This window comes from Bufo gargarizans, chromosome 2, assembly GCF_014858855.1.
Source record: "Bufo gargarizans isolate SCDJY-AF-19 chromosome 2, ASM1485885v1, whole genome shotgun sequence".
Taxonomy (NCBI): domain Eukaryota; kingdom Metazoa; phylum Chordata; class Amphibia; order Anura; family Bufonidae; genus Bufo; species Bufo gargarizans.
In genome coordinates, this window is record NC_058081.1 from 189,646,158 (window position 1) to 189,672,655 (window position 26,498).

Sequence of the window (26,498 nt, forward strand, 5' to 3'; positions counted from 1 at the left end):
TTTAAGACCAAAAATACCCCAGTCATAAAGAATGTCAAAAAGTGACACTGTACTGAGAACTGATAAATAGGGTACAAGTAACCCTGCTGTCAACTTTATGGGTTCCTCAAATTGAACCACGTATTTAACCTTCAGCATTGATGTATCTTTTCAGGTGAAGAAATTGGTTTATGTTTATTTGGTTCGATATGCAGAGGAACAACAGGATCTGGCTCTTCTCTCCATTTCTACCTTTCAGAGAGGATTAAAGGTTGGTTTAATAATGCCAATAGCATTCTTAATGTGTGCCGCTGTTTGTTAAATGTAGTGCTTTCTTAAAGGGAATGTATCATTTGAAAATGAACTATAGTTTACATCAGTTTTTATGGTAAGGAAAAAAGATGTTTGGTGTTCTTTCTATTTTTCCATGTCATTCTCTGTACAATACAAATGCTGAAATCTTGCAGTTTTCACTGTGACCACTAAGGCTCAAAATAAGCTAACACCTCCTGTTTTGCAGAGATCACTTCTCAGTAGTCATGTCATTATCATCACAGACAAACTTACAATAAAACAAGAACGCCCCTATTTTAGGATAAAACCATTGACAATAGGTTCGTACCTCCCAACTGTCCGAGATCCGGAACGACAGTCCAGGAATTTGGCACTAAGGGCAAATACCTAATGTGTGGAGGCACAAAGGGGGCATAATTACTGAGTGGGAGCAAAGCCACTGTGTGGGGGCATTAAGGGGGCATAATTACTGTAAATGGGGGGCAATAAGGAGACATAACTACTCTGTGGGTTCACTTAGGCAGCATCGCTACTGTAAAGGGGGCACAAAGGGTGCATAACTACTGATACAGTGGGGACTGGGCAGGATTGGGTGTGTACAGATAGATATTGGGTAGAATCAGAGGCGTGGTTTAGTGTAAAAAAATAAATTGCTGTGCCACACTGCATGTGCTGCTGCTGTTGTCCGTCCTTGGGTTTTTCAAAAGTTGGGAGGTACTGTATGTAGTTAATAATCACATCTCATCTCCTCTCCACCACAGCATGCTTACAAAACTCTCATAAAAGTCAGGGAGCCATCTTCAGACACTGGATTTCTATGTCCATTTGTCTTCTGTATAGCATATCTCTGAACTGTTGTTAAAGGGGTTGATCGGGTTCAGAGCTGAACCCGTACATAAGCCCCCCTTCACTTATTTACCATGTCTGAGTGGAGCATCGGAGCATTTCTAGCTCTGATGCTCCGATGCTCTACTCAGCAAGGGCTGTTTGTTTACTGCCGGTGACGTACCCCGCTTTTTCTCAGTATGCTAGGTGGAGGCTTCTGCCTAGCAGTGAGCCCAGCACTAATGGTCGGTTCTCCACCTAGCATACCCATATGAAACTTGGTACATCACTGGTAAAAAAAAGGAGCTCTTGTCCTGCGCAATGTGGTGCAGGGCAAGGGGGAGTATCGGAGCTGGAAATGCTCTGATGCTCCACTCAGACCTGGTAAATGATTAAAGGGGAGCTTGTGTCCGGATGCAGCTCTGAACCCACCAAGCACAGCAGTGGCTCGGGCAATAGCTCCCATGATCATTTACAAAAAAAAAAGGATAAAAAAAATAACACCAGAATATAAAAAGAGATTAGTAAAAAGAATATGTAGCAGTATATGGTTTTTAATGTCTTTCTGCCCCATGAAATACAATTACGTCATGGTAAGTGACCAGGTCCTGTGAACTGCAATAAACAGTACATCATGGAGGTGGCATGGGTGTTTGAATGTATCTTACTAGGGCCACATATGGAATATTTCTAAAAACTGCAGAATCAATAAATCAAGAATGGATTTAAATTGAAAATCTGCAATAAAAAAATAAGTTTAGTTAATTCCTGTGGTTTTGGGGGGGGATTTCTAATATATAGGCCCCTTAAAGCCACTTCAGAACGGAACTGTTCCATGAAAAAATATATGGTTTTGGAAATTTTCTTTAAAATGTGAAAAATTGCTGTGAAACTTAGAAGCCTTCTCATAACACACACACAAAAAAAAGGAATATGTTTGCCAGCCTAAAGTGAACATATGGTAAATGTTAATTATTATCTATTTTGTGCGCTATGGCTATCTGTCTTAAAAGCGGAGCAATTGATTTTTAACTTTGCTATTTTAAAGGAGTAAACCAGTTTTTGTTTTTTACTCCCCACCTTCTAAGACCCATAACTTTTTTCCATTCACACAGCCTCACTAAGGATTATTTTTGTGGGACTAGTTTTAGTTTTTAATAGTACAATTTACGGTAATACCATATCTTGTCATATCTTGTTTTGTTTTATGGTGTTCACTATATGCTAAAAATCACATGATAAGCTTATTCTGAGGAACAGAACAATTATGGCGATCGCAAATTTATATAGTTTTTATTTTTACTACGTTTTCATTTTGGGGTACATATGACCATTTGATCATTTTGTATTCAATTTTATGGGAGGGGCAAGGTGACAAAAAAGACAGCGAACTGGGAATTTTTTTTTCCATTACAGCATTCACTGTACATTTTCATATTTCAATAATTCGGACATTTCCAGACATGTCAAAACCTATTATATTTAGATTTTTATTATTTATTTATATATGTAAAACTGGGAAAATTATTAAAATTTTTAGTTTCAAAAAGTATTTATTGTTTTTTAAGGCAATGAATATCGGCAACATGCTGCCAATGCACCCCTTCCAGGGCGAATGCATAAAAGATAGAAATAGAATATAATAAACAATAAAGAACGGTACAAATGATCTGGTATCTAGTCAAATATTCAGACTGCAATATATTCAGACTGCATATTGTGTATGACTTCAACACTTTTCACAGATGAACATAATAGTGTAGGTCTGGAACAGCATAGTATGACATCCAGGGGGACCATATTTTTTTTTAAAATGCATTACCCTATCCATACGAATGGCTGTAAGTTTCTTATAGAGCATTATTTTATTGATCTATCCAATGACTGCTTCTAGATTTTTAAATTTTTAATAATTTTTTTTAAACTTTAACTTTTTCACTATAATTTTTAGCCTCCTTAGGGGACTTTTACATGTGATCTTCTTGCTTGTACCATAGACTGCAATAGTATACTACTGCAGTCTATGAGATTTTCACTGGCTGCTTGTCAAGCTGTCCCTCGGGCACAGTTTTTTTAGGCGGCCCTCTATGACACTGCTTGGAGCCTTCACAAAGGCCCCCGGGCTGTTATATTAACCGATAAGAGCCCCACAATTTTGCCACAGTGGATCCAATCTAAGGGCAGAGGAAGCCCCCTCTCTCTGCCCAACACCACAGATGCCACTGTCACTATTAACCACAGCATCTGAGCAGTCACCGCTATTGGCATTATCTCCGATCCCAGTCATTGTGGGCAGGTGCCTGCACCCACCGTGTATGAAGTCGGATCAGCTGATGATCCCACTCTATATACCTCTTGCGCCCCACTGACGTACCACTGATGCACCCATCGTGTATGAAGTGGGATCAGTTGATGATCCCACTCTATACACCTCTTGCGCCCCACTGACGTACCATTACGTCAGAAGGCATAAAATAAATTGATACATGTTATAAATAAAAAGAAAATATATCAACTCATATTTACCAGTGACATAAACTACAATCTGTCATCAAAATAAAAACAATATCAGAATGGCTTGGATTAGTAAAAGCATTCCAAAGATATTACCACGTAAAGTGACACACACCAGATTTGGAAAAAATGGGACTGTACTGGGGTTAAATGGTAAATCCATTGATGCTATAAAATATCATAAAAATATATATTGACATTACCTGTATTCTCTCTTGCAGGATCCAAATCAACTGATCCGTGCCAGTGCTTTGCGTGTTCTCTCCAGTATCCGTGTGCCAATCATTGTGCCAATTATGATGCTTGCAATAAAAGAAGCTGCTTCAGACATGTCTCCTTATGTACGAAAGACAGCAGCACATGCTATCCCGAAATTGTATAGGTAACAACAAGATAACAATTTAATTTGTTACAAAGTGTCTGTATTAGGCATAAAAGCACCTTGCTAGACTTCAGACTTCATGCACATGGCAGAGCTGAATGCACCCATGCTGTAAGTAAAATGTAAATGGAGTGCCTGAAGTTCTGTACTTACAGAGCTGTAGACACTTTGGGGTCATTCATCAAACAGAAATATGTCTACATTAGGCGTATTTCTGGTGCAATTTGCGACTTCTCCCCGCTCACGCCAGGTCTAAAAAGGTGGGCGTGGCATGGGTGGGGAAGGGGGACTGTTTTAGGTGTAGAAAATGGTCTAAATATATATACAGCAAGGAAGATGTCTTACATTTAGAAGCGGCGGTGGATACGCCAAAGTTATGTAGAGGCCTCTTCATAACTACGGCAGATCCACCGCCAGCACAGGGCCTTATTAAAACCGGTGTCTAAGGCTACTCTAGCTACACTAGCGGCACGGACCTCTGGCATGCTGTTCCGTCGGGTGAACAGCCTGTCGAATCTGTCTTGCCGCTAGTGACCGTGTGCCCCAGGACTGCCGCTCCGTCCCCATTGACTATAATGGGGACGGTGCAGAGTTCCGGCGGAGGAACGGCAGCGCATGGCGAGAGGCTGCTGGAATAAATGTCGGACATGTCGTAGTTTTATACGTGTATAAATGTGCCCCTCTGTGTGCCAATGTATGTCTCTCCATGTGGCATTATGTAACACATCATCTTCTGTTATATTTCGTACACCTTACTGTAAATTAGAGTATATAAGCAGTCATCAAGAAGTTACGTGACCATCAAAAACCACAAGGCACAAGAGTATACAGTCAGGTCCATAAATATTGGGACATGGACACAATTGTAACATTTTTGGCTCTAGACACCACCACAATGGATTTGAAATTAAATGAACAAGATGTGCTTTAACTTCAGACTGTCAGCTTTAATTTGAGGGTATTTACATCCAAATCAGGTGAACGGTGTAGGAATTACAACAGTTTGCATATGTGCCTCCCACTTGTTAAGGGACCAAAAGTAATGGGACAGAATAATAATCATAAATCAAACTTTCACTTTTTAATACTTGGTTGCAAATCCTTTGCAGTCAATTACAGCCTGAAGTCTGGAACGCATAGATATCACCAGACGCTGGGTTTCATCCCTGGTGATGCTCTGCCTTCAGTTTTGTCTTCAGCAAGTAAAATGCATGCTCAATCGGATTCAGGTCAGGTGATTGACTTGGCCATTGCAACATTCCACTTCTTTCCCTTAAAAACGCTTTGGTTGCTTTTGCAGTATGCTTTGGGTCATTGTCCATCTGCACTGTGAAGCGCCGTCCAATGAGTTCTGAAGCATTTGGCTGAATATGAGCAGATAATATTGCCCGAAACACTTCAGAATTCATCCTGCTGCTTTTGTCAGCAGTTCCATTGGCAGCCATACATGCCCACGGCATGACACTACCACCACCATGCTTCACTGATGAGGTGGTATACTTAGGATCATGAGCAGTTCCTTTCCTTCTCCATACTATTCTCTTCCCATCACTCTGGTACAAGTTGATCTTGGTCTCATCTGTCCATAGGATGTTGTTCCAGAACTGCAAAGGCTTTTTTTAGATGTCGTTTGGCAAACTCTAATCTGGCCTTCCTGTTTTTAAGGCTCACCAATGGTTTACATCTTGTGGTGAACCCTCTGTATTCACTCTGGTGAAGTCTTCTTGTTAGGATCTGGACTTGAACCTGGGACCTCTGCTGCGTCTGGCGGTGCCTCTACTTGCTGAGCCACCTGAAGTGCTGGACAGTTCCTTAGACTATTCCTTGAATGATCTTGTCTTGAATCTTGTTTGCCTTGAACCTTGAACCCCTTGCTCCTCCGATGAACTTCCTGATTTAAGCCATGTCTCTGCACTTCCTGGTTGCCAGATTATTGTGCCTTACCAGCCAATATCTTGCTCTTGTCTTACTGCTGCCGACCGTATCTCTGCTACCATCCGTTACTGACATTTGGCTTGTTCCTCGACTACGCTCCTGCTTAATCCCAACCTGCACTATTTGTTACCGACTTTGGCTTGTTATTCAACCACGCTTCTGCTTGATCCCTGTCTGCTATATCTGCTACTGGACCTCGGCTTGCTCACCTCCTGCTGGGGCTATCCTGAGGACCGCGACCTGGTACTAACACGCAGCAAAGTCCATCTCCACCATCAGGAGCTCTGGCGAATACCGGTTAGTACTTAGACCCCGCACCTCAGGTGAACCCGTGTCATCAGCCAGGGTGACCAGTGTGAATATCTGCTCCACTGCTATAGCTACTGGCCTCCGAGCCTGACTCCAGACCGTGACACTTCTCTTCATTGTTGACTTTGACACACATACACCTACCTCCTGAGGAGTGTTTTTGATCTGGCCAACTGTTGTGAAGGGTGTTTTCTTCACCAGGAAAATAATTCTTTGGTCATCCACAACAGTTGTTTTCCGTGGTCTTCCGGGTCTTTTGGTGATTCTTTTTAAGGGTACTTACGGCTAAGTACTTGCGGCAGGGCGGATCCGGCAGGCTGTTCACCCTGTCGGATCCGTCCTTCCGCTGTTTCGCCGGACCGCCACTTCGTCCCCATTGACTATAATGGGGGCGGCACTCCGGCGCAGTACGGCAGTGCACGGCGAAAGGCCGCCGGACTAAAAGTCCTGCATGTCTGACTTTTTAGTCCGACGGCCTCTGACCGCAAACTGCCATACTGCGCTGCCCCGTCCCCATTATAGTCAATGGGGACGGAGCGGCGGCACGGCGAAACAACGGAAGGACGGATCCAACAGGGTGAACAGCCTGCCGGATCCGTCCTGCCGCAAGTGTGAAAGTACCCTAAGAAGGTTCCAAACAGTTATTTTCCATGCCTAATGTTTTTGCCATCTCTCTGATTTTTATTTTTTATTTTTTAGCCTAATGATGGCTTGCTTCACTGATAGTGACAGCTCTTTGGATCTCATCTTGAGAGTTGACAGCAACAGATTCCAAATGCAAATAGCACACTTGAAATGAACTCTGGACCTTTTATCTGCTCATTGTAATTGGGATAATGAGAGAATAACACACACCTGGCCATGGAACAGCTGAGAAGTCAACTGTCCCATTACTTTTGGTCCCTTAACAAGTGGGAGGCACATATGCAAACTGTTGTAATTCCTACACCGTTCACCTGATTTGGATGTAAATACCCTCAAATTAAAGCTGACAGTCTGCAGTTAAAGCACCGCTTGTTCTTTTCATTTCAAATCCATTGTGGTGGTGTATAGAGCCAAAAATGTTAGAATTGTGTTGATGTCCCAATATTTATGGACCTGACTATATATACAAGTCGAGGAACTCTAAAATGACTCTTAATTTTGTGAATTTTTCAGCTGTGGATTTTATGGCATGCTGTGAAATTTCTGCAGCATGTCTGTTATGGGGCATTCACACAATCGTATCCGTTTCACGGTCATCATTTTGGGGATCAGCATGTCCCACCTTTTGTTAGAAATGACTATTGTCAGCAAATTGGACAAGAATAGGACATGTTCTATCTTTTTTGTGGGCACGGAACAGACTTACAAATGAGCACAGCGCGCTGTGTGCTATCCACATATTTTGCAACCCCATTAAAATTAATGGATCCGCATTCAATCCGCAAAAAAAGGGGGGCGAATGCGCACCAAAAATCCGTCTATGTCAATACCCCTATGATGTGGATTTGTAGCAGATTTCACCATTAGAACTACAAATAGGAAATCATGCCCATTCGGCCTCATGCACAAACGTATTTTGTTTCCGTGTCCGTTTCGTTGTATTTTTTTTGCGGATATGATGTGGGCCCATTTATTTGAATGGGTTCGCAAAAAATGCGGACAGAACACCGTGTGCTATCCGCAACCGTATGTCCGTTCCATAGCCCCGCAAAAAAATATGACATGTCCTATTCTTGTCCGTTTTAGGCATTGTTACAATGGATCTGCAAAAAAAAAAACGGATGGCATACAAATTCCTTGCAAATAGGAAAGGATTGTGATACTGTGACCTGCATGAATCTTACATACACATTTCTATTCATATAATATGCCCCTTGAAAAGACCCTTTATTCCGCAGTTTTTTTATTACGTTCCATATAATTTGCAGTTTGGATTCAGACCAGAAAGATCAGCTCATTGAAGTGATTGAGAAACTTTTATCTGACAAAACCACGGTGAGTTTGATGCAGTTCATGGTTCTTGATCAACATAGTGAATGGGTTTGTCCACTTTGAACAATCACTTCTTGTTAGAAGGGTCCCCTGACAATAGTCAAGGGTCTAATTGATACTTTGCTGTGACTCTGTATCTGTGGGGAAATCTGAAAGCAGGTGTGCAGTTTCCCTGCAGCTCCACCACAAGGGAAATTAAGCCCTGCACAGCGCCCATTCAAACCAATGGGTTGTCCGTATAATACCGGACAGGACAAGTAGTGGCTGAAACTCTTTGAAACTGCTCCTCACTCTGGATAAGAGATGAGGATCCCCCGTCCTCTTGTAACTCAGAACCTCCTAACAGGGTATAATTGTACCCTATACAACCCCTCTGTATAGGAGTAGTTCTCTGGCCAGTATACATGTAAATGTTAAGATGTCCTATACATTGCACAGAGATTGAGAAGGTGGGGCATTTACAGACCTGAGCACTGTTTACATGCAGCAGCACTCAGGAGAACCCACTTATTGGCCATTTTGCATCTAAATGATGGTAAAACCCTTTCCTCCCACACTCCAAAAACATACTGATAGGGAACTTAGATTGTAAGCCCCATTGGTGACAGTGTGATGCTAATGACTGTAAAGCGCTGCAGAATATGTCAGCGCTCTAAAAGTGCATAAAATAAATACATACCATACAGTAACGTGTCATGGCATTACCAGCAACTGCTGATTGGCCTCTGGGCCTATCTTAGCCCACATGGAGTTGCTGCATTCCCCCCCCCCCCCCCCCCCATCTCCAGTGTCTGGTGGAACAAACAATCGCCGCCGTCCACATCATTTACAAGATGGAACTTTTTCTCTTGTACTGCACTTGCGCTAAAAGCAGTCTGTAGGACGTCAGGGAAGTGCTGAACATTCTGTATCTATACAGTACCTGGGCAATTAACTTCTGTCAGCTGCAGGGGTGGGAGGGACCATGACTTTCTCCCTGCAGCTCACACTCAGCACAGTGCTGCTGTCTGAGAGTGAGCTGCTCAAAAGGAAATCCCTGTGTCCATCCAGGCCCTGCGCCGGATGGAGGACAGGGAGTCTGAAAGCCGGACTGTCCGGCCTAAAACCAAACCTCTGGCCACCCTAGGGCAGGCTGCTGTGGAGGTCACAGTTAAAGGGACAGTCTGCTATGGAGGTCACTGTTAAGGGGCAGATTGCTGTAGAGGCCACTGTTAAGGGGACGAGGTGTTGTGGAAATCACTGTTAAGAAAATGGGGTACTGTGGAGGTCACTAGTGAAGGGGAGGCCGCTGTGGAGGTTACTGTTAAAGGGGTGGGATGTTGTGGAGGTCTCTGTTAAGGGGGCAGGGAACGGTGAAGGTCACAGTTAAGGGGGCGGTCCGCTATAGAGATCAGTGTTAAGAGATGGGGTGCTGTAGAGGTCACTGTTAAGGTGGCGGGGTGTTGTGGAGGTCACATTTTAAGGGAACGGAGATCTGTGAAGGTCACTGTTAAGAGAGCGAGTTATTGTGGAAATCACTGTTAACGAGACAGGTACTGTGGAGGTCACAAATTAAGGGCTGGCCGCTGTGGAGGTTACTGTTAAAGGGGCGGGGTACTGACTGTAGATGTCACTGTTATAGGGGATACTGTCTATCTTTTACCGGCACACAAACGTTAAATGAAATAGATTAAATATACCCGTGCAAAGCCGGGTCCTTCTGCTAGTGTGTATATATATATATATATATATATATATATATATACATATATCATACAGCCTGAAGAACCCCTTTAAGATGTAACTTGCAAAAACTGAACAATTCACTTCCATATCGGTAAATTATATCTTGGTCCCCTTTTAGACCTACATAACTGCATTGTCATTGCAAGCACACTGTGTGCATTATAACAATTAGCATGAAATTTAAATTATGAACATTCAAATAAGGGTCCATTCACATGTCCGCAAGCGTTTTGCGATCCGCACATGGCCGGCACTAAGATAGAAATGCCTATTCTTGTCCGTGGCTGCACACAGCACACAGTGTGCTGTCCACATCTTTTGCGGCCCCATTGAAATTAACGGGTCCTCACTCGTTCTGCAAAATTGCATAACGGATAAGACTCATTCATGCGGACGTGTGAATGGACCCTAAGTGACAGGCCAGGATGACCATTATAATTATCTACCATTAAGAAGCTATGGAAAGAAAGGAGCAGTACCTTAACAATAAAGCACCAGGATCAGTTGCTAATACACATAACTGGCATAAGACAATGAAAACACTGTATGCCATAGCTATAGTACGGTATATTTTAGAAGGCTACCAGGAAACCTGTCATAGGCAACCAACAGAGGAAAAAGATCAGTTTTCCACCGCATGATGTCATGTAGCATTGAGATGTAAGTCTGGCATTATGGTATAATGAACATTTCGATCGATGTTTTCACTGTTTTCCAAAGCTGGTTGCAGGAAGTGTAGTCATGGCTTTTGAAGAAGTGTGCCCTGAACGCATTGACCTGATACATAAGAATTATCGCAAGTTGTGTAACCTGCTGATTGATGTCGAGGAATGGGGGCAGGTAGTTATCATCAACATGCTGACACGTTATGCCAGGACCCAGTTTCTGAACCCTAACCAAAATGTAAGTTCTACATCTCACTTTTCTTACTACGAGTTGAGTCCTTATTTCTCTAATGTGCTAGACTGTGTGTTTTCTGTGTATTGTCACTTGATGGACCTTATTCTTGGGTGCATTATTATTGCTTTCTCTTGTCTTTAAATTGTTAAAATATTTTAATTATTCTTTCTCCATGTTTTTTACTTTACTATGTTAACCCTGACAGGAGTCTCTTTTGGAAGAAAACCCAGAGAAAGCTTTCTACGGCTCAGATGATGATGAAGGAAGCAAAGAAGAAAAGGCAGAACCATCATCCATTGTGAAACGCAAGCCATACATTATGGACCCAGACCACCGTCTTCTTCTTCGCAACACCAAGCCCCTACTGCAGAGTCGCAATGCTGCTGTAAAATACTGCTATTTCCTTTCTGATATACAATGCTGCGAATACCATTCAAAGGACTTTAAAGGGCATCTGTCAGCGGATTTGTACCTATGACACTGGCTGAGCTGTTACATGTGCACTGGGCAGCTGAAGACATCTGTGTTGGTCCCATGTTCACATGTGCCTGCATCGCTGAGAAAAATGATGTTTTAATATATGTAAATGAGCCTCTAGGAGCAATGGGGGCGTTACCATTACACCTAGAGGGTCTGCTCCCTCTTCACTTTTATTGATAGGGTCAGGCAGGCGTGATCACATTTATACTGCCTGGCCCTGTCAATCAAATGCGGCAGTTGCAGAGAGAGCAGGGTCTCTAGGTGTAACACAAACGCCCCCGTTGCTCCTAGAGGTACATTTGCATATATTAAAACATCATATTTCTCAGCAATGCTGGCACATATGAACATGGGACCATCACAGATGCTTTCAGCTGCGAAGTACACATGTAACAGGTCAGTCAATGTCATAGATAGAAATATGCCCTTTAATTTCTAAATAGATGTGCATAAACCTACTTAGTGGCCATTTGCCATATTGAATCTTGCTGCAGAAAAGACAAAGAGGGACATTTATTAAGAAAAAAATAATTAAAAAAAGGGTCACAGAATATGGTGACCGCCACAATTTGTAACTTCTCACTTCTCTCTATATTTTAATAAAAGAAAAGTGATAGAACGTGGGTGGTACTTGGCGTAAATGATAGTTCAAATCTATGGCAGATAATAGCTGGTGGACATTTGAGTTTTTTTCACGCGGACTTCCTGGACCAAGTTTATTAAGAGGGCATCTCAATACATTAGGTGCATTTTGTGCTGACAGACTTAAAGGGGTTATCCAACGTCTATAATGACCCCACCCAATGCCCCGGCCCCTCGTATACATTATTAATTATAATGTATACGAGGGGTTGGATGACCCCTTTAACTTGCATTTGTAATGCCATTATATCTGCCCCAAAATATTTTACTAAATAAAATATCAAATAATTTCTATTATGATAGACCTATTATATATATACTATTAAAAACAATTTTAGAATAATCGTACAGGTACAGAAAGGAAGTATTATTTATACACAGTGCTTGTAAGTACTCATTTAGAGCTGTACATCTTTCTACAGGTGGTTATGGCGGTGGCGCAATTGTACTTTCATCTAGCACCAAAAGCAGAAGTTGGTGTCATAGCAAAGGCCTTGGTTCGCTTGTTACGCAGTCACAGGTAGGTAACAAAAATAGTAAATGCTATAAACCCTCTGCACAGTCATGTATGAGTCCACTGTGATAGGAAGCATCACCAGCTCACGGTAGCTGATCAGACTTTCTGTTTCGTGTTACAATCTACAATACAGCACAAATAAAAGCTCAGTTGTTCACGTAGACAGACATGAATCCATCTTTACTCGCCTCACTGACACCTGAATTAAGCACAACTATATTACAGTATCACAATACGTATAAAGCAATAAAAAAGATAATTCCTCGTAGCAAACAACCATCCTTCCGTTCTCATTCTCAAGAGGCCCTTTGAACAATGAAAGCTGCAATGGTATTGGTTGCTATATGCGTCTCCACATTATTGTGACATCAGAGAGGAACCTTTCACAAACTTTAGTGATGCACAAGTGTGATGTCATCGATGTAGAGCACAGCCTATTACTATAGCACAGCCAGTAAGTACACATTTACTCTTGTGACATCAGAATAATAGATTACAGCCTTTAAATACACACAGTAAGACAAAATGTTCTGACATCCTCAGTACAACCTATAAATGCATACAGTTATGACACCAACTGACACACTGCATTGGAAAAATCAATGATTTGATTGATGATGTGGTCATTTTTCTTGTTACTATATTGATTATTTGGTTTGAAATATATATATACAATTTCATGCATTTTTTGTATAATGAGATTGTGTGTTGGTCTATTTATATAATGTAACATGTGATCACTGATGCTTGACAATGGCTGCTTTGAGCAGCTGAAACATTGCACAGTGGATGAATAAATACCGCTATTCTGCATCGGAGTGCTGCTTTTCTTTGTTTGTTTCTTTAAATCTATTTATTATGTGTTGTCCTCTGATTCTCAATTCTCTGAAGTAGCTCCTTTTTTTATCACACAATTCTTTTGTGTTTTTCTCTTTGTTGCGTGTCTCATTCCAGTGAAGTGCAGTTTGTTGTACTACAGAACGTGGCCACTATGTCCATCAAGAGAAGGGTATGTAAAAATTGCCATGAGCTGTAAAATTAACAATATGATGCTTTTGGTTATGCGCATGAATTACATTTCATTGACTGCATAAAAATAAAATGATTTTCAACTGAGTGTCTTATACAGTAACATTCTCAAAATCTGATTTATACCTCAACTGGCTCCCAGTAGTTTTCAAGCTAAAATAAGCCACACAAGAGCAGTATCTAAGTGCATTTGTGTGTGTTTAGCATATAATAGAATCCATATCGTAAGAGAATAGTGTTCTGTTTTGTTGTTTGTCGTTTGTTTTTTCTTAGAAACATGAAAACTGTTACTGGTTTAGGGTGCATTCACACTGTCCGCATCAGTTGTTCCATTCTGCGGCCCCGCAAAAAATATGGAGCATGTCCTATTCTTGTCCACATTCTCTATATAGCGCCGGTCATGTGCGGTCCTCAAAATGCGGAACGCACACGGCCGCAAAACACTTACGATCATGTGAATGAACCCTTATTCACAGGCACAATACATGATTATCAATATGATAAGGATATAGGGGGACATTTATGAATTTCAACGCCGGTCTTCATCCCTCCAGTGCCGGCCTCTACATAACTTAGGTAGACTTTACACTTGTCTAAATCTACGCCAGCTCCCTTAGTGGCGTAGATTTAGACCATTTTCTAAACTAAATGGGCCCGCCCCTTTCCCGCCCACACCACGCCCCCCCTTTTTTAGACCTGGCACGAGTGGCAGAAAAGGGGAAAAAGTTGCAGTTAGCGGCGCAAATAACCTTGTGGCATATATCTGTTCGTAAATGACCCTCATAGACTTTTATTATGAGTTAATGAGTTGGAAGAAAGAAAATATCTGAAGAAAAAACCTGGACGTCTCCCCCAGGATTCGAACCTGGGATGTCTACGTGCAAAACCAAACACTTACCACAAAAATATAGTATTACCACATAGAAAAGTATGTTTTTTCTATGCTTATAAGCTAAGGCTACTTTCACACTAGCGTTCGATCGGATCCGTTCTGAACGGATCCGATCGTAATAATGCAGACGGAGGCTCCGTTCAGAACGGATCCGTCTGCATTATACAGGTCCTTCTCAAAAAATTAGCATATTGTGATAAAGTTCATTATTTTCTGTAATGTACTGATAAACATTAGACTTTCATATATTTTAGATTCATTACACACCAACTGAAGTAGTTCAAGCCCTTTATTGTTTTAATATTGATGATTCTGGCATACAGCTCATGAAAACCCAAAATTCCTATCTCAAAAAATTAGCATATCATGAAAAGGTTCTCTAAACGAGCTATTAACCTAATCATCTGAATCAACTAATTAACTCTAAACACCTGCAAAAGATTCCTGAGGCTTTTAAAAACTCCCAGCCTGGTTCATTACTCAAAACCGGGTAAGACTGCCGACCTGACTGCTGTCCAGAAGGCCATCATTGACACCCTCAAGCAAGAGGGTAAGACACAGAAAGAAATTTCTGAACGAATAGGCTGTTCCCAGAGTGCTGTATCAAGGCACCTCAGTGGGAAGTCTGTGGGAAGGAAAAAGTGTGGCAGAAAACGCTGCACAACGAGAAGAGGTGACCGGACTCTGAGGAAGATTGTGGAGAAGGACCAATTCCAGACCTTGGGGGACCTGCGGAAGCAGTGGACTGAGTCTGGAGTAGAAACATCCAGAGCCACCGTGTACAGGCATGTGCAGGAAATGGGCTACAGGTGCCGCATTCCCCACGTCAAGCCACTTTTGAACCAGAAACAGCGGCAGAAGCGCCTGACCTGGGCTACAGAGAAGCAGCACTGGACTGTTGCTCAGTGGTCCAAAGTACTTTTTTCGGATGAAAGCAAATTTAGCATGTCATTCGGAAATCAAGGTGCCAGAGTCTGGAGGAAGACTGGGGAGAGGGAAATGCCAAAATGCCTGAAGTCCAGTGTCAAGTACCCACAGTCAGTGATGGTCTGTGTTTTATCAAGGGCAGGGTCAATGCAGCTAGAGATCAGGAGATTTTGGAGCACTTCATGCTTCCATCTGCTGAAAAGCATTATGGAGATGAAGATTTAATTTTTCAGCACGACCTGGCACCTGCTCACAGTGCCAACACCACTGGTAAATTGTTTACTGACCATGGTATTACTGTGCTCAATTGGCCTGCCAACTCTCCTGACCTGAACCCCATAGAGAATCTGTGGGATATTGGGAAGAGAAAGTTGAGAGACGCAAGATCCAACACTCTGGATGAGCTTAAGGCCGCTATCGAAGCATCCTGGGCCTCCATAACACCTCAGCAGTGCCACAGGCTGATTGCCTCCATGCCATGCCGCATTGAAGCAGTCATTTCTGCAAAAGGATTCCCGACCAAGTATTGAGTGCAGAACTGAACATAAGTATTTGAAGGTTGACTTTTTTTGTATTAAAAACACTTTTCTTTTATTGGTCGGATGAAATATGCTAATTTTTTTAGATAGGAAATTTGGGTTTTCATGAGCTGTATGCCAAAATCATCAATATTAAAACAATAAAAGGCTTGAACTACTTCAGTTGGTGTGTAACTGAATCTAAAATATATGAAAGTCTAATGTTTATCAGTACATTACAGAAAATAATGAACTTTATCACAATATGCTAATTTTTTTAGAAGGACCTGTATTAGCAAAAAAAAAGCTAAGTGTGAAAATAGCCTCGGACGGATCCGTCCAGACTTTCAATGTAAAGTCAATGGGGGACGGATCCGCCTGAAGATTGAGCCATATTGTGGCATCTTCAAACGGATCCGTCCCCATTGACTTACATTGTAAGTCTGGACGGATCCGCACGCCTCCGCACGGCCAGGCGGACACCCGAACGCTGCAAGCAGCGTTCAGCTGTCCGCCTGTCCGTGCGGAGGCGAGCGGAGCAGATCCGCTCCATTCAGACTGCATCAGGGCTGGACGGCTGCGTTCGGGTCCGCTCGTGAGCTCCTTCAAACGGAGCTCACGAGCGGACCAGCGAACGCTAGTGTGAAAGGAGCCTAACACATATTACTGGTGTCTTGATAATTATATATTGTGCTTGTAATAAAGCAGTAATAGGTATATTAGCTTTCTGAGCAAATCCCAGTATGGTGAAGCTATAGTACATAGAGTATATGATATGTAGATGCTAGGACACAGCTCTGCCCTCAGCCTGCTGATATCTAGCCTTGTCAATCAAGGGGAGGGGGCACAGTGCAGAGCACAGGGGGTGTTACAAAGCATTGCTCAAAGGGTTCAGCTCCACCTCCTGGTGCTCGAACTTCTCATTTGCATATGATTAAAAACGCAGATTTTTCTGCAGCTGTTTAGCATACAGACAAAAGAAATGTATTGTTTTATTCATAATGATAAGCCCTACCAGCCACTATGTCTGTTTTAATATGGTTGATCCTGGTGACAGAGCCACTTTAAGGGTATGTCCTTTAGATATGCCATACAAGTTAATATGGGAATATTCCTTTAAACACAGTGATAGGTCATGTAAATATGTTAAATTTGTTGCTGCTTTAATCTTAGATTTTTTTTTTCTTAGGGGATGTTTGAACCATACCTAAAAAGTTTCTACATCCGATCTACTGACCCAACTCAGATTAAGATTTTGAAGGTAACATATTTTCACGTTGATACTGTGTATTTATTTTAATTAAAGCTAATTTATGTAAAGTAGCTTCTCTTTGGAGTTACTGTTCAGTAAAATATCAGAAAATAATGAAAGAATGCATTTACTTTCATAATGAATAATTTGAAATAACATCAGTACAGTGGGATTCTTGTCATTTTACATATCCGGACATTTCTATCTGTATTTTGTTCATCTATATATGGTATATCATATGAAAAATGAATATATAAAAAAAAAAAAATCTAATATTCTATTTACTGTTAGACTTTTAAGGCATCCATGTTTTATGCAAAAGCTGCTTTTCCTTCTGTAACTGTGCACAGGAAATTACAATCACAGACAACCATTTTAGGGTCACTTCACATCACTGCTTCTGATTTCTGTTGTTCTGCTCCGTCCTGAAAATAACAAAAGTCCTGGATTCCGCACACAGATGACTCAAACAAAGCTAAACAGATCCTGTTGACTATAATGAGATCCATTCGGGATCCCGCTTTTTTTAGCAGAGAAAAAAGTTCTGCATGGAGAACTTTTCTCCCGCCTTTTTTATGGAATCGGCAACCAACACAGATGTAAAGAAGCCCTTAAAGGGGTTGGACACTTTCTGGTTACTGTTGACCAATGTGTTTGTAAGGTGATTATATGACACTAGTATAGCCGTTTTCTACATTTCATAAGGTATGGCCCCTTGTTTTATGCTGTCCACATAGAAGTCCTGTCCATAAGATGGCCGCTGATGGAGGGTCATTTGACCAGACAGATCATCCAGTCTCCTCCATTCAAACACACTGCACCTGTCATCTGCACTTTTACAGTTGGGAATTTAGTGCAGGTGCAGTAGGTTTGAATGGAGGAGGCTAAGTGATGTGTCTGGTCACATGACCCTCCATCAGCGGCCCGCCATCAGGACCTCTATGCAGACAGCACCAAAGATTTGCCCAGCAAGGAGATATGGCTCAGAATCTCCACAAAGGCTGTATTAGTACGTGCCATGTAGTCATGTTACATATACATTGGTCACAAGTAACCAGAAAGTGGCCACCCCCTTTAAATGTTATAGAGGAATGTTTCTCAACTTTCCTAAGTACCCACTACTGAAATAAAGGCTATAATTATATACATTGCTGGATCAATTAAAAGCACAGAATAAGGATAGTGTGAATACTCCCTAGAGACATAATCCCGGATTTACTATGACTTAGGGTAGACATCTAGACAGGGAGTCGTTAAATGTAACATAGTAACATAGTACATAAGGCCGAAAAAAGACATTTGTCCATCCAGTTCGGCCTGTTATCCTGCAATGTACTTGATTTATCACAGCGACTCAGGTTGTATGATAAAGCTGATGCATCTATAGACTGCTTAAGACAACTTTTTAGCTATCTTATTTTGTTTAGATTTTTATGTCAGAAACTTTGGCAAATTTTGGCTCAAAACGTCACATTTTAGTCTGAAAAATTGTCTAAAATATGAGATGTGATATTTTGCACCAAAATGCTTGAGGTTCAGAATCAATAGTACATTTCGGCCACAGTGTGTACCCCACTGGGGTACATGGACCACAAATTGGTAACCTAGGCTATGGAGGGCTTTTCTGTCATCGACATTCACAGATACAGTATACAACCATGCAAACTCTTTGCTCCCGTTTGTTCTCTAAACATCTGCCACTCATGTATACATTACTTTCACGTTCCTGTGTGCCTTTAATCTCAGCTTTGATAGCAAAAATGTGTACAATAAGGGAGGAATGCAAAAGAGGAGTTGTCCAGCCTTTCTTCATGGTATTCCAAAAAGCACTTTATTGAATAACAAATGCTAAAAACATCCAGAAACAGGTTGCATAGGTCTACGCGTTTCGGGCAGAAAACCAATTTAGCCCTTACTCATGACTGCTCAAAATACACTGAAATCCTCACCTTTGTAGGGGGAAGAAAGCCGCACCTGGGCCAATCAAAGGGTCATGTGGCTCCTCCCTCCTGCAGAGGTGCATAATGGTAAAAACAAGCTTAAAGAGAACCTGTCATAAGTTTTATGGTGTCCTAACTAAGGGCAACATAAATAAGTGACTGATTCTCTTAGCAAAATGCTGGGTCACTTTCTTTAATTGACCCAGTCAATCTGCCAACATCTTGTATTGAAAAGCTCCAGCTCATAATGATGGGTCTTGAATATTCATGAGCTCCTGACTCTTCCCGCCTACCGGCTGCTGATTGACAGTTATTTTCCATATGAATCAGCAGCAACTGAACTCACTGACATCACGCTGGACTCAAATCAGCTCATTAGCATGCGGCATGTTTGTGTGTATATTATGAGGTAACCATCTGTCACACCAGTAAGTGAATACATCTAAGGCACTTTTTAGTAGTTAATGATTGTATATAATTAGTTAGATTATAATCAAATATCCACATGACAGGTTCCCTTTAAAAAGATATATATATCATCCTGAATAATTTAAAGACATGGGAAAATAGATGTTAGTATTGCAGGATTAGATCTAATCTTTTGTTTAACCCTTGAGGCTGGCGACTTTCTAACTGGAATATCCAGTAGGATTCTCTATTTAAAAGTTTCCTTTTACGGTCACCTCCTCTTACTGGTGTGTTAACCCTTGTACAGACATGTCAGAGGTATCACCACCATGAACTGTCGCGAAATGAAGGCTTGCCGCTGAAATATTACGGCTTTCATGGTGTGGTACATCTGAGATGTGTTTTCTTATCCGTGTCTTTATAGCGTTAGTGGTACATCCTACATATTGTAACATACATTTAGTACAAGTAATCAGATATATGGCATAGGTTGTGTTACAATTTAAGAATGATTTCATCACAAAACTCTGGCCATTAACACTGGATTCAAAAGGTCTGGAGATTTTCATGTATTTGCAGCAAGTACAGACAGAATGCCCACATTTGTAATAGTAGGTATAGTTGATAGCCAAGTACTTTGTGATGTCAAAGACCTTTTATTTTGAAAAAGACTCGGACTCACTGTATTGGCTATAGTGGGGGCTTTTCGTGCCGCAGATTTTACATCATTTTGTGCTACTGCCATCCAATTTTTATCACATGCTAGCACTGGGAAATGTTTTTTGATGATGTTACATATCTGTGTATACTGAATTGAGTAACAAAGACATTCTTTTTTATGTACTTTGTATCACAATTCATCTCCGTTCCTATTGCATTAAATTTCTTGGGATCAGCTGAAATCAATTTATCCCTATTCATGTCCAAGACTTCTTAATTGTGTTTTGTCATCATTTGTTTAGGATATGCTCTGTATGGTAATCTATCGATAATATCCTGCGCCTCAATTTCATAAGTTGCTTTCTGTCTGCAATTTCTCCTAGCTCTAATAAATTCCCCCTTAGGTATATTCCTAATTGTATGGGTAGGATGACATGACATGGCATGTAGTAGTGTATTACCTGCTGTGGACTTCCTGTATGTGCTTGTATATATGGAGTCTGTGGAGGAGTACCCCCTAAGGTGGAGGTCCAGGAACACGACATTCAAGGTGTCATGCTGAACAGTGAATTGGATACTGTTCACACATGTATTCAGATAGTGGGAGAAAGGCAGTATGGCCCCCACATCACCCGACCAAATGAAGATCAGGTCGTCGATGTAACGGCTATACCACCTTATACTACCTGCATAAGGGTTGGTGTTGATGAGGAGGAAGTTTCTCTCCCACCATGCCATAAATATATTTGCTATGGAGGGAGAGAACTGGGCCCCCATCGACACCCCCGATGTTTGCAGAAAAAACATCTCGTCAAACATAAAAAGGTTCCGCCCCGGGAGAAAGTCCACCACAGCCACCATATCAGAGAAATTCACAAAATTTTCCAGAAAACCATGTTAAGGAAATAGTGACTAGACTGTGTGGAATGCTGGGGTATAGCGCAATAACATCTGCCGTTTCCCATGAGTATTGTTCAGACCATTCCAACTCTTGGTTTAGTATCTCTCAAGAAGCCTGGAATACGGGGGATTAATGGTTGTAATAATGAGTCCACACATTGACATGCGCTCAGAATACGACCCTATGCCCGATACAATGGGTCTAAGAGGTGGGGGAAAGGTCTGTTTATGCACTTTCGGAAGGGCGTGTAGGATAGGGATGTTCGACAAAGATGTAATCATATTCTTTTTGGTTAATTGCGCCAATATTTAGCCCATGGAATAACAATTCCCTGAGTTCTGCTTGAAAAGAGGGGAGCGGGTTACCAGGTAAAGCCTTATAGGTCCTATCATCTTGTAACATCTGATGAATCAGAAGCCTGTATAGTTTGCTGTCTAAGATAACCACCGCTCCCCCCTTGTCAGCCTGCTTGACCACAATATCTGCCCTGTCACCTAGTCCACGAAGTGCTGCAGATTCCTTTTTGGACAGATTTTTAAGTCTAGGGTCTTTGTTCTGGGAAATGATTTTATTGTTCAACAGAACTAAATCCCTCTCAACCAATTCTTGAAACCTATCCAGCGCATGCGATCTTGACTGGATAGGATAGAAATCCCGGTTGGAGGGGTTAAAGCAATCCAAAATCCTGCCCCGAAGGATGTTATTCACCAGGATGCTGTCAGGCACATTCTAGTAGTAAATGGTTCTAATAATATGGTCAAATATAGTGTACCAAGAAATATAGAAATTTTTTTAAATGGATATTCGCCTTAATCAAATGTCTTACTTCTTGCAGCTAGAAGTCTTGACAAATCTGGCTAATGAGACGAACATTTCCATCATTCTGCGAGAATTCCAAGTAAGTGAGTGGCAGAAATGACATTAGTTCACCGTACATCTCACCAACTGGTTCATGAAAACTAGTGGGGCATCTAGGTTAACAAACTGATACGTAGTGTGAGTATTTAATTCACAGTCTTTATTGCCTAAAAGTATCTCAAGTATGGGCTCATATAAGAGGTATGAATGCTATTTAATAACTTCATGAGAGTATTATATATGCATTTCCGGTACTTATTATCCTTATTTGACCATACTAGAACAAATACTCAAAATCTAGTAGATTTTTATTTATTTTTTGCTGTCAGGACATAATACTTTTTCCTTCAAAAAATTCAAAAAATAATTGTTCTTCCAAACCAGATTTCATGCAAATTTATAGAAATGAAAAAACTATACTTAAGTACAAGGGCTATTCCCACCTTGGACATTGGGGGCATATTGCTAGGATATGCCCCAAATGTCTAATAGGTGGTGGTCCCACCTCTGGGAGCCGCACCTATATTTAAAACGGAGCCCGCAAAGTGCCAGAGGGCACATGCACGTCGGCCCTCCATTCATTCCTATGGGAGCGTCGAAAATAGCCAAGCTCTGGCTTAGCTATTTCCGTAATCCACATAGAAGTGAATGGAGCAGCGGCCGCACTTGCATGGTGCGCTTTCCATTAATTTCAATGGCACTTCTAAAAATAGCCGGGCACGCCTTGAGGGACTCGCATCTATCAGACATTGGGGCTTCTCCTATGTCCAAGGTGGAAATAACCCTTTAAGTGTGAGTGAATGTAACATTTAGTAATTCATTAATATTCATATTTGTTAATCCCTTCAGGACCAGGCCAATTTTAGAAATCATTGGGGTCATTTATCAAACTGGTGTAATGTAGAACTGGCTTAGTTACCCATCGCAACCAATCAGATTCCACCTTTTATTTTTGACAGCTGCTTTGGAAAATGAAAGGATGAATCTGATTGGTTGCTATGGGCAACTAAGCCAGTTCTAACTTTACCCCAACCTACTGGTTGGTATGATTACATTGATACCAAATTCAAAAAGTTCTATATTTTACTATTTAAAAAAAGGTTTACATTGTGTTGCCTTGTTCTAACACCCATAACATTTTATTTTTTGAGACTGAGTTGTGTAATGGAAAAAATTTTTGCAGGGTGAGTTGTAGTTTTTTATTAGAACCATTCTGGAGAACATGCATCTTTTTTGAAATTTTTCAATTCATTTTGTGAAGTGAAATGACAAAAAAACACCCATTCTGACCCTGGGATTGTTCACAGTGCGTTATAAATAACATGGCATTTTTGTAGATTGGACGTTTTCAGATTCAGGAATACCAAATATGCTTATTTATTTGTTTATGTTAATTCCTAATATGATGCTATTCATTTTTATATTTATTACATTTTTGAAAACTTGATTCAACTGATTTTTTTTTTGTCCCCTTGGGGTCATTCGCAGCAATATTTATGTATTGTAGATTGTAAGCCCTCACAGGCAGGGCCCTCTCTCCTTCTGTACCAGTTTGTAACTCGTCTTGTTCTTGCTTAGCGCAATTGTCTGTATTATGTATGTGCACCCCTCATCACATGTACAGCGCTATGGAATGAATGGCACTTTAATAATAAATAATAATAATAATTGCTGTGAATAGCAATTTTATCACCATTCACTTACTCTCTGGCAACGGCACGGTATAATAGGTGCAGTAAAATGTCAGGCCTGGGGTCTTCAGAAGGCCTCTATTTGTCATGACAGCTGAACGGCACCCTGCGATTTTGATGCTGGGGAGAACAGAGGACGCTCTCACTTTCTAACCACTCAGATGCTGTGTTTGCTGTTGACTGCAGCATTTGAGGCATTAAACCGGTAGGATCAGGGTTATCTCTGATCCCGGTCACAGCAGATGGGTGTCGGATGTATAACATAGCTGGCACCCGTCATTGATGGAGCAAGCTCAGCTAGTGAGTGTTCCATACATTCCTTGCACACCAGTAAAGTACAGTTATGTCCGGTTGCTCAGAGGGTTCAAAATATACAAAGCCCAGCAATACTAATTAAACAAAGTAAAATGTATCTATGTTAATCCTTTCAGACTTACATTCGCAGCATGGATAAAGATTTTGTGGCTGCTTCAATACAGGCCATTGGCCGATGTGCTACCAACATAGGCAGAGTCCGCGATACCTGTCTTAATGGGCTTGTCCAACTGCTATCAAACAGAGATGGTAAGACAAATGATGTTAATCCAAAGAGGAAATCACAAGATATTTGTGTGTATGCAGAGTTAACTTGCTAGTTCATATAGTCATGTGATTACAGCAGCCTTGACACTCATTCATTCGAGCATAGGAGAGAGAGAAGAGTGGTGGTGTGTGGCAAGTGTAAAGTGAGTTTGTAGGGTTGGAGATACAGTGAATGTGACCAGGCAGCATCTTCAATGTATCTATAATACAGCAGACAACGATAACTTCTTGTTAGTGAACTAGGAAGGAGAGGTCTGCAGAACAAATAGCAGAACTTTGAAGGGAAACACACCACAAAGGTATTGTACATGAGGATCAGCAGTATGATGTTTTTCTTTTTCACTGGAGTACTTTAGATTTCATAGCATATTCAAAGACATGACGACATGACATTCAAATCATTAGCACTGCCAACATTTGAATACTCTAATTGTATTAAAGTATTATAGCAAAACATCATTAATGTATATTTATGTTTAATCAGAATTTTTTCACAGTCCTGCATTTTACAATAAAAAAATATAACTTGCATTTTGTACATTTTATACAATATGAATAACATTCCTTACATTTCCTTCAGAACTGGTTGTTGCAGAATCAGTGGTGGTAATCAAGAAATTACTACAAATGCAGCCAGCACAGCACAGCGAGATAATAAAACACATGGCCAAGTTAACCGACAATATCCAGGTATCAATGTCTCACAGCGATTTTACCTATAATAAATGCATATGATGCAACAATATTTTTTTTTTGTTCTCAAATTAGGCTTTGCTATAATAATAGTAACTATATTCTCAGTTATATTATGTAAATCTTGAGGGTGATCGGCCGTCAGGGTACATGCACATAATGGCCCATCTATCATTGTCGTAACTATTTTGTTGAGCATGCAGAATCTCAGTGCTATTATTTGTTTCAGGTGCCTATGGCTCGAGCTAGCATTCTGTGGCTGATTGGTGAGTATTGTGAACATGTGCCTAAAATAGCTCCTGATGTATTGCGGAAGATGGCCAAGTCATTCACTAATGAAGAAGACATTGTTAAACTACAAACCATAAACCTTGCGGCAAAGCTGTATCTGACAAATTCGAAGCAGGTATGTGGCCATAATATTGTACCGGAGTGGGTAAAATAGCTGACTAAACATTTATGCTACATAAAACGTATCCACAATTGCAAGGCTGGGAACTTTTAGATAGCATCTATGATTCTCGATTCTCACCTGCTTATAGCATTACCTGTGCTATATGAGGATAATATATTGGCTCACACCAGTGGTTCTCAAACTATTTTAGCTCAGACGCCCTGAACAGCTACAGACCTCACTGATAAACACATACCTCTGGATCCAATCCCACTACATAGCCGTTTACCTACATATTTCTTGTCTTTGTATCTCCTTCTTTGACTGCGTGAGATGTTACACCTTTATGCCTCTTGCACACGACCATATGTATTTAGCGGTCCGCAAAAAACGGATCCGCAAAAAATACGGATGACATCCGTGTGCATTCCGTATTTTGAAAAACTGAACAGCTAGCCCTTAATAGAACAGTACTATCCTTGTCTGTAATGCGGACAAGAATAGGACATGTTCTATTTTTTAGCGGAAAGGAAATACGGAAACTTAATGCACACGGAACTTCCGTTTTTTTTTGCGGACCCATTGAAATGAATGGTTCTATATACGGTACGCAAAAAAAATTAACGGACGCGGAAAGAAAATACGTTTGTGTGCAAGAGGCCTTAGACTGATGCCTTTGGGGACCATGACCCTTCACACTTCTCCTTTGTTGAACCATGGGCCTTATTGATTGAGGTCGTAAAGATCCCTTGCCTCAGATTTTGTCATGGAAGTATTCTACATTGTTGAATCTCCACCCCTACCCCTTTCTTTGCATGTCCCTTTTCTATACTAAGAGAAATGATCCTGCTCCAGTGACATAGCATGCCTCCATGGTGAAGATTCCAACCACAAATCAGTTCCATGACAGTTTTCTTGTTATATATGTATATATGTGGCTTCAAGCTATCAGCCTTTTGTCATGTTAGTTTTACGTTATTTATGAATGTGTATTTACCCTGATTAATATATTATCCCATCTTATCTGTTCTTAGACAAAGCTCCTCACTCAGTATGTCCTGAATCTGGCCAAGTATGACCAAAATTATGACATCAGAGACAGAACAAGATTCATCCGCCAGTTGATTGTGCCCACAGAAAAAAGTGGAGCACTTAGCAAGCATGCCAAGAAGCTCTTTCTTGCTCAAAAACCTGCACCTATTTTGGAGTCTCCATTTAAAGGTATTATTCAACTTCTTTATTAATTATATTGGGAGCAGGCTCAAACTGGCCCA

The 26,498-nt window shown here is 41.0% G+C and overlaps 1 protein-coding gene across 4 annotated transcripts in view; it reads left to right on the forward strand.

Moving 5' to 3' along the window:
• The window catches only part of AP3B2 (adaptor related protein complex 3 subunit beta 2), an 86,924-nt gene that overhangs the window by 23,424 nt on the left and 37,002 nt on the right, over nt 1–26,498 (forward strand). For all 4 annotated transcript variants that reach the window (XM_044283338.1, XM_044283339.1, XM_044283335.1 and 1 more), the window contains exons 4-16: nt 155–250; nt 3,834–3,994; nt 8,152–8,218; nt 10,661–10,843; nt 11,046–11,225; nt 12,385–12,482; nt 13,434–13,488; nt 17,035–17,106; nt 21,842–21,904; nt 23,987–24,119; nt 24,718–24,827; nt 25,060–25,236; nt 26,259–26,445. In XM_044283338.1, the coding sequence (XP_044139273.1) occupies nt 155–250; nt 3,834–3,994; nt 8,152–8,218; nt 10,661–10,843; nt 11,046–11,225; nt 12,385–12,482; nt 13,434–13,488; nt 17,035–17,106; nt 21,842–21,904; nt 23,987–24,119; nt 24,718–24,827; nt 25,060–25,236; nt 26,259–26,445 (1,582 nt within the window). The remainder of the gene's footprint in view (nt 1–154; nt 251–3,833; nt 3,995–8,151; nt 8,219–10,660; nt 10,844–11,045; nt 11,226–12,384; nt 12,483–13,433; nt 13,489–17,034; nt 17,107–21,841; nt 21,905–23,986; nt 24,120–24,717; nt 24,828–25,059; nt 25,237–26,258; nt 26,446–26,498) is intronic.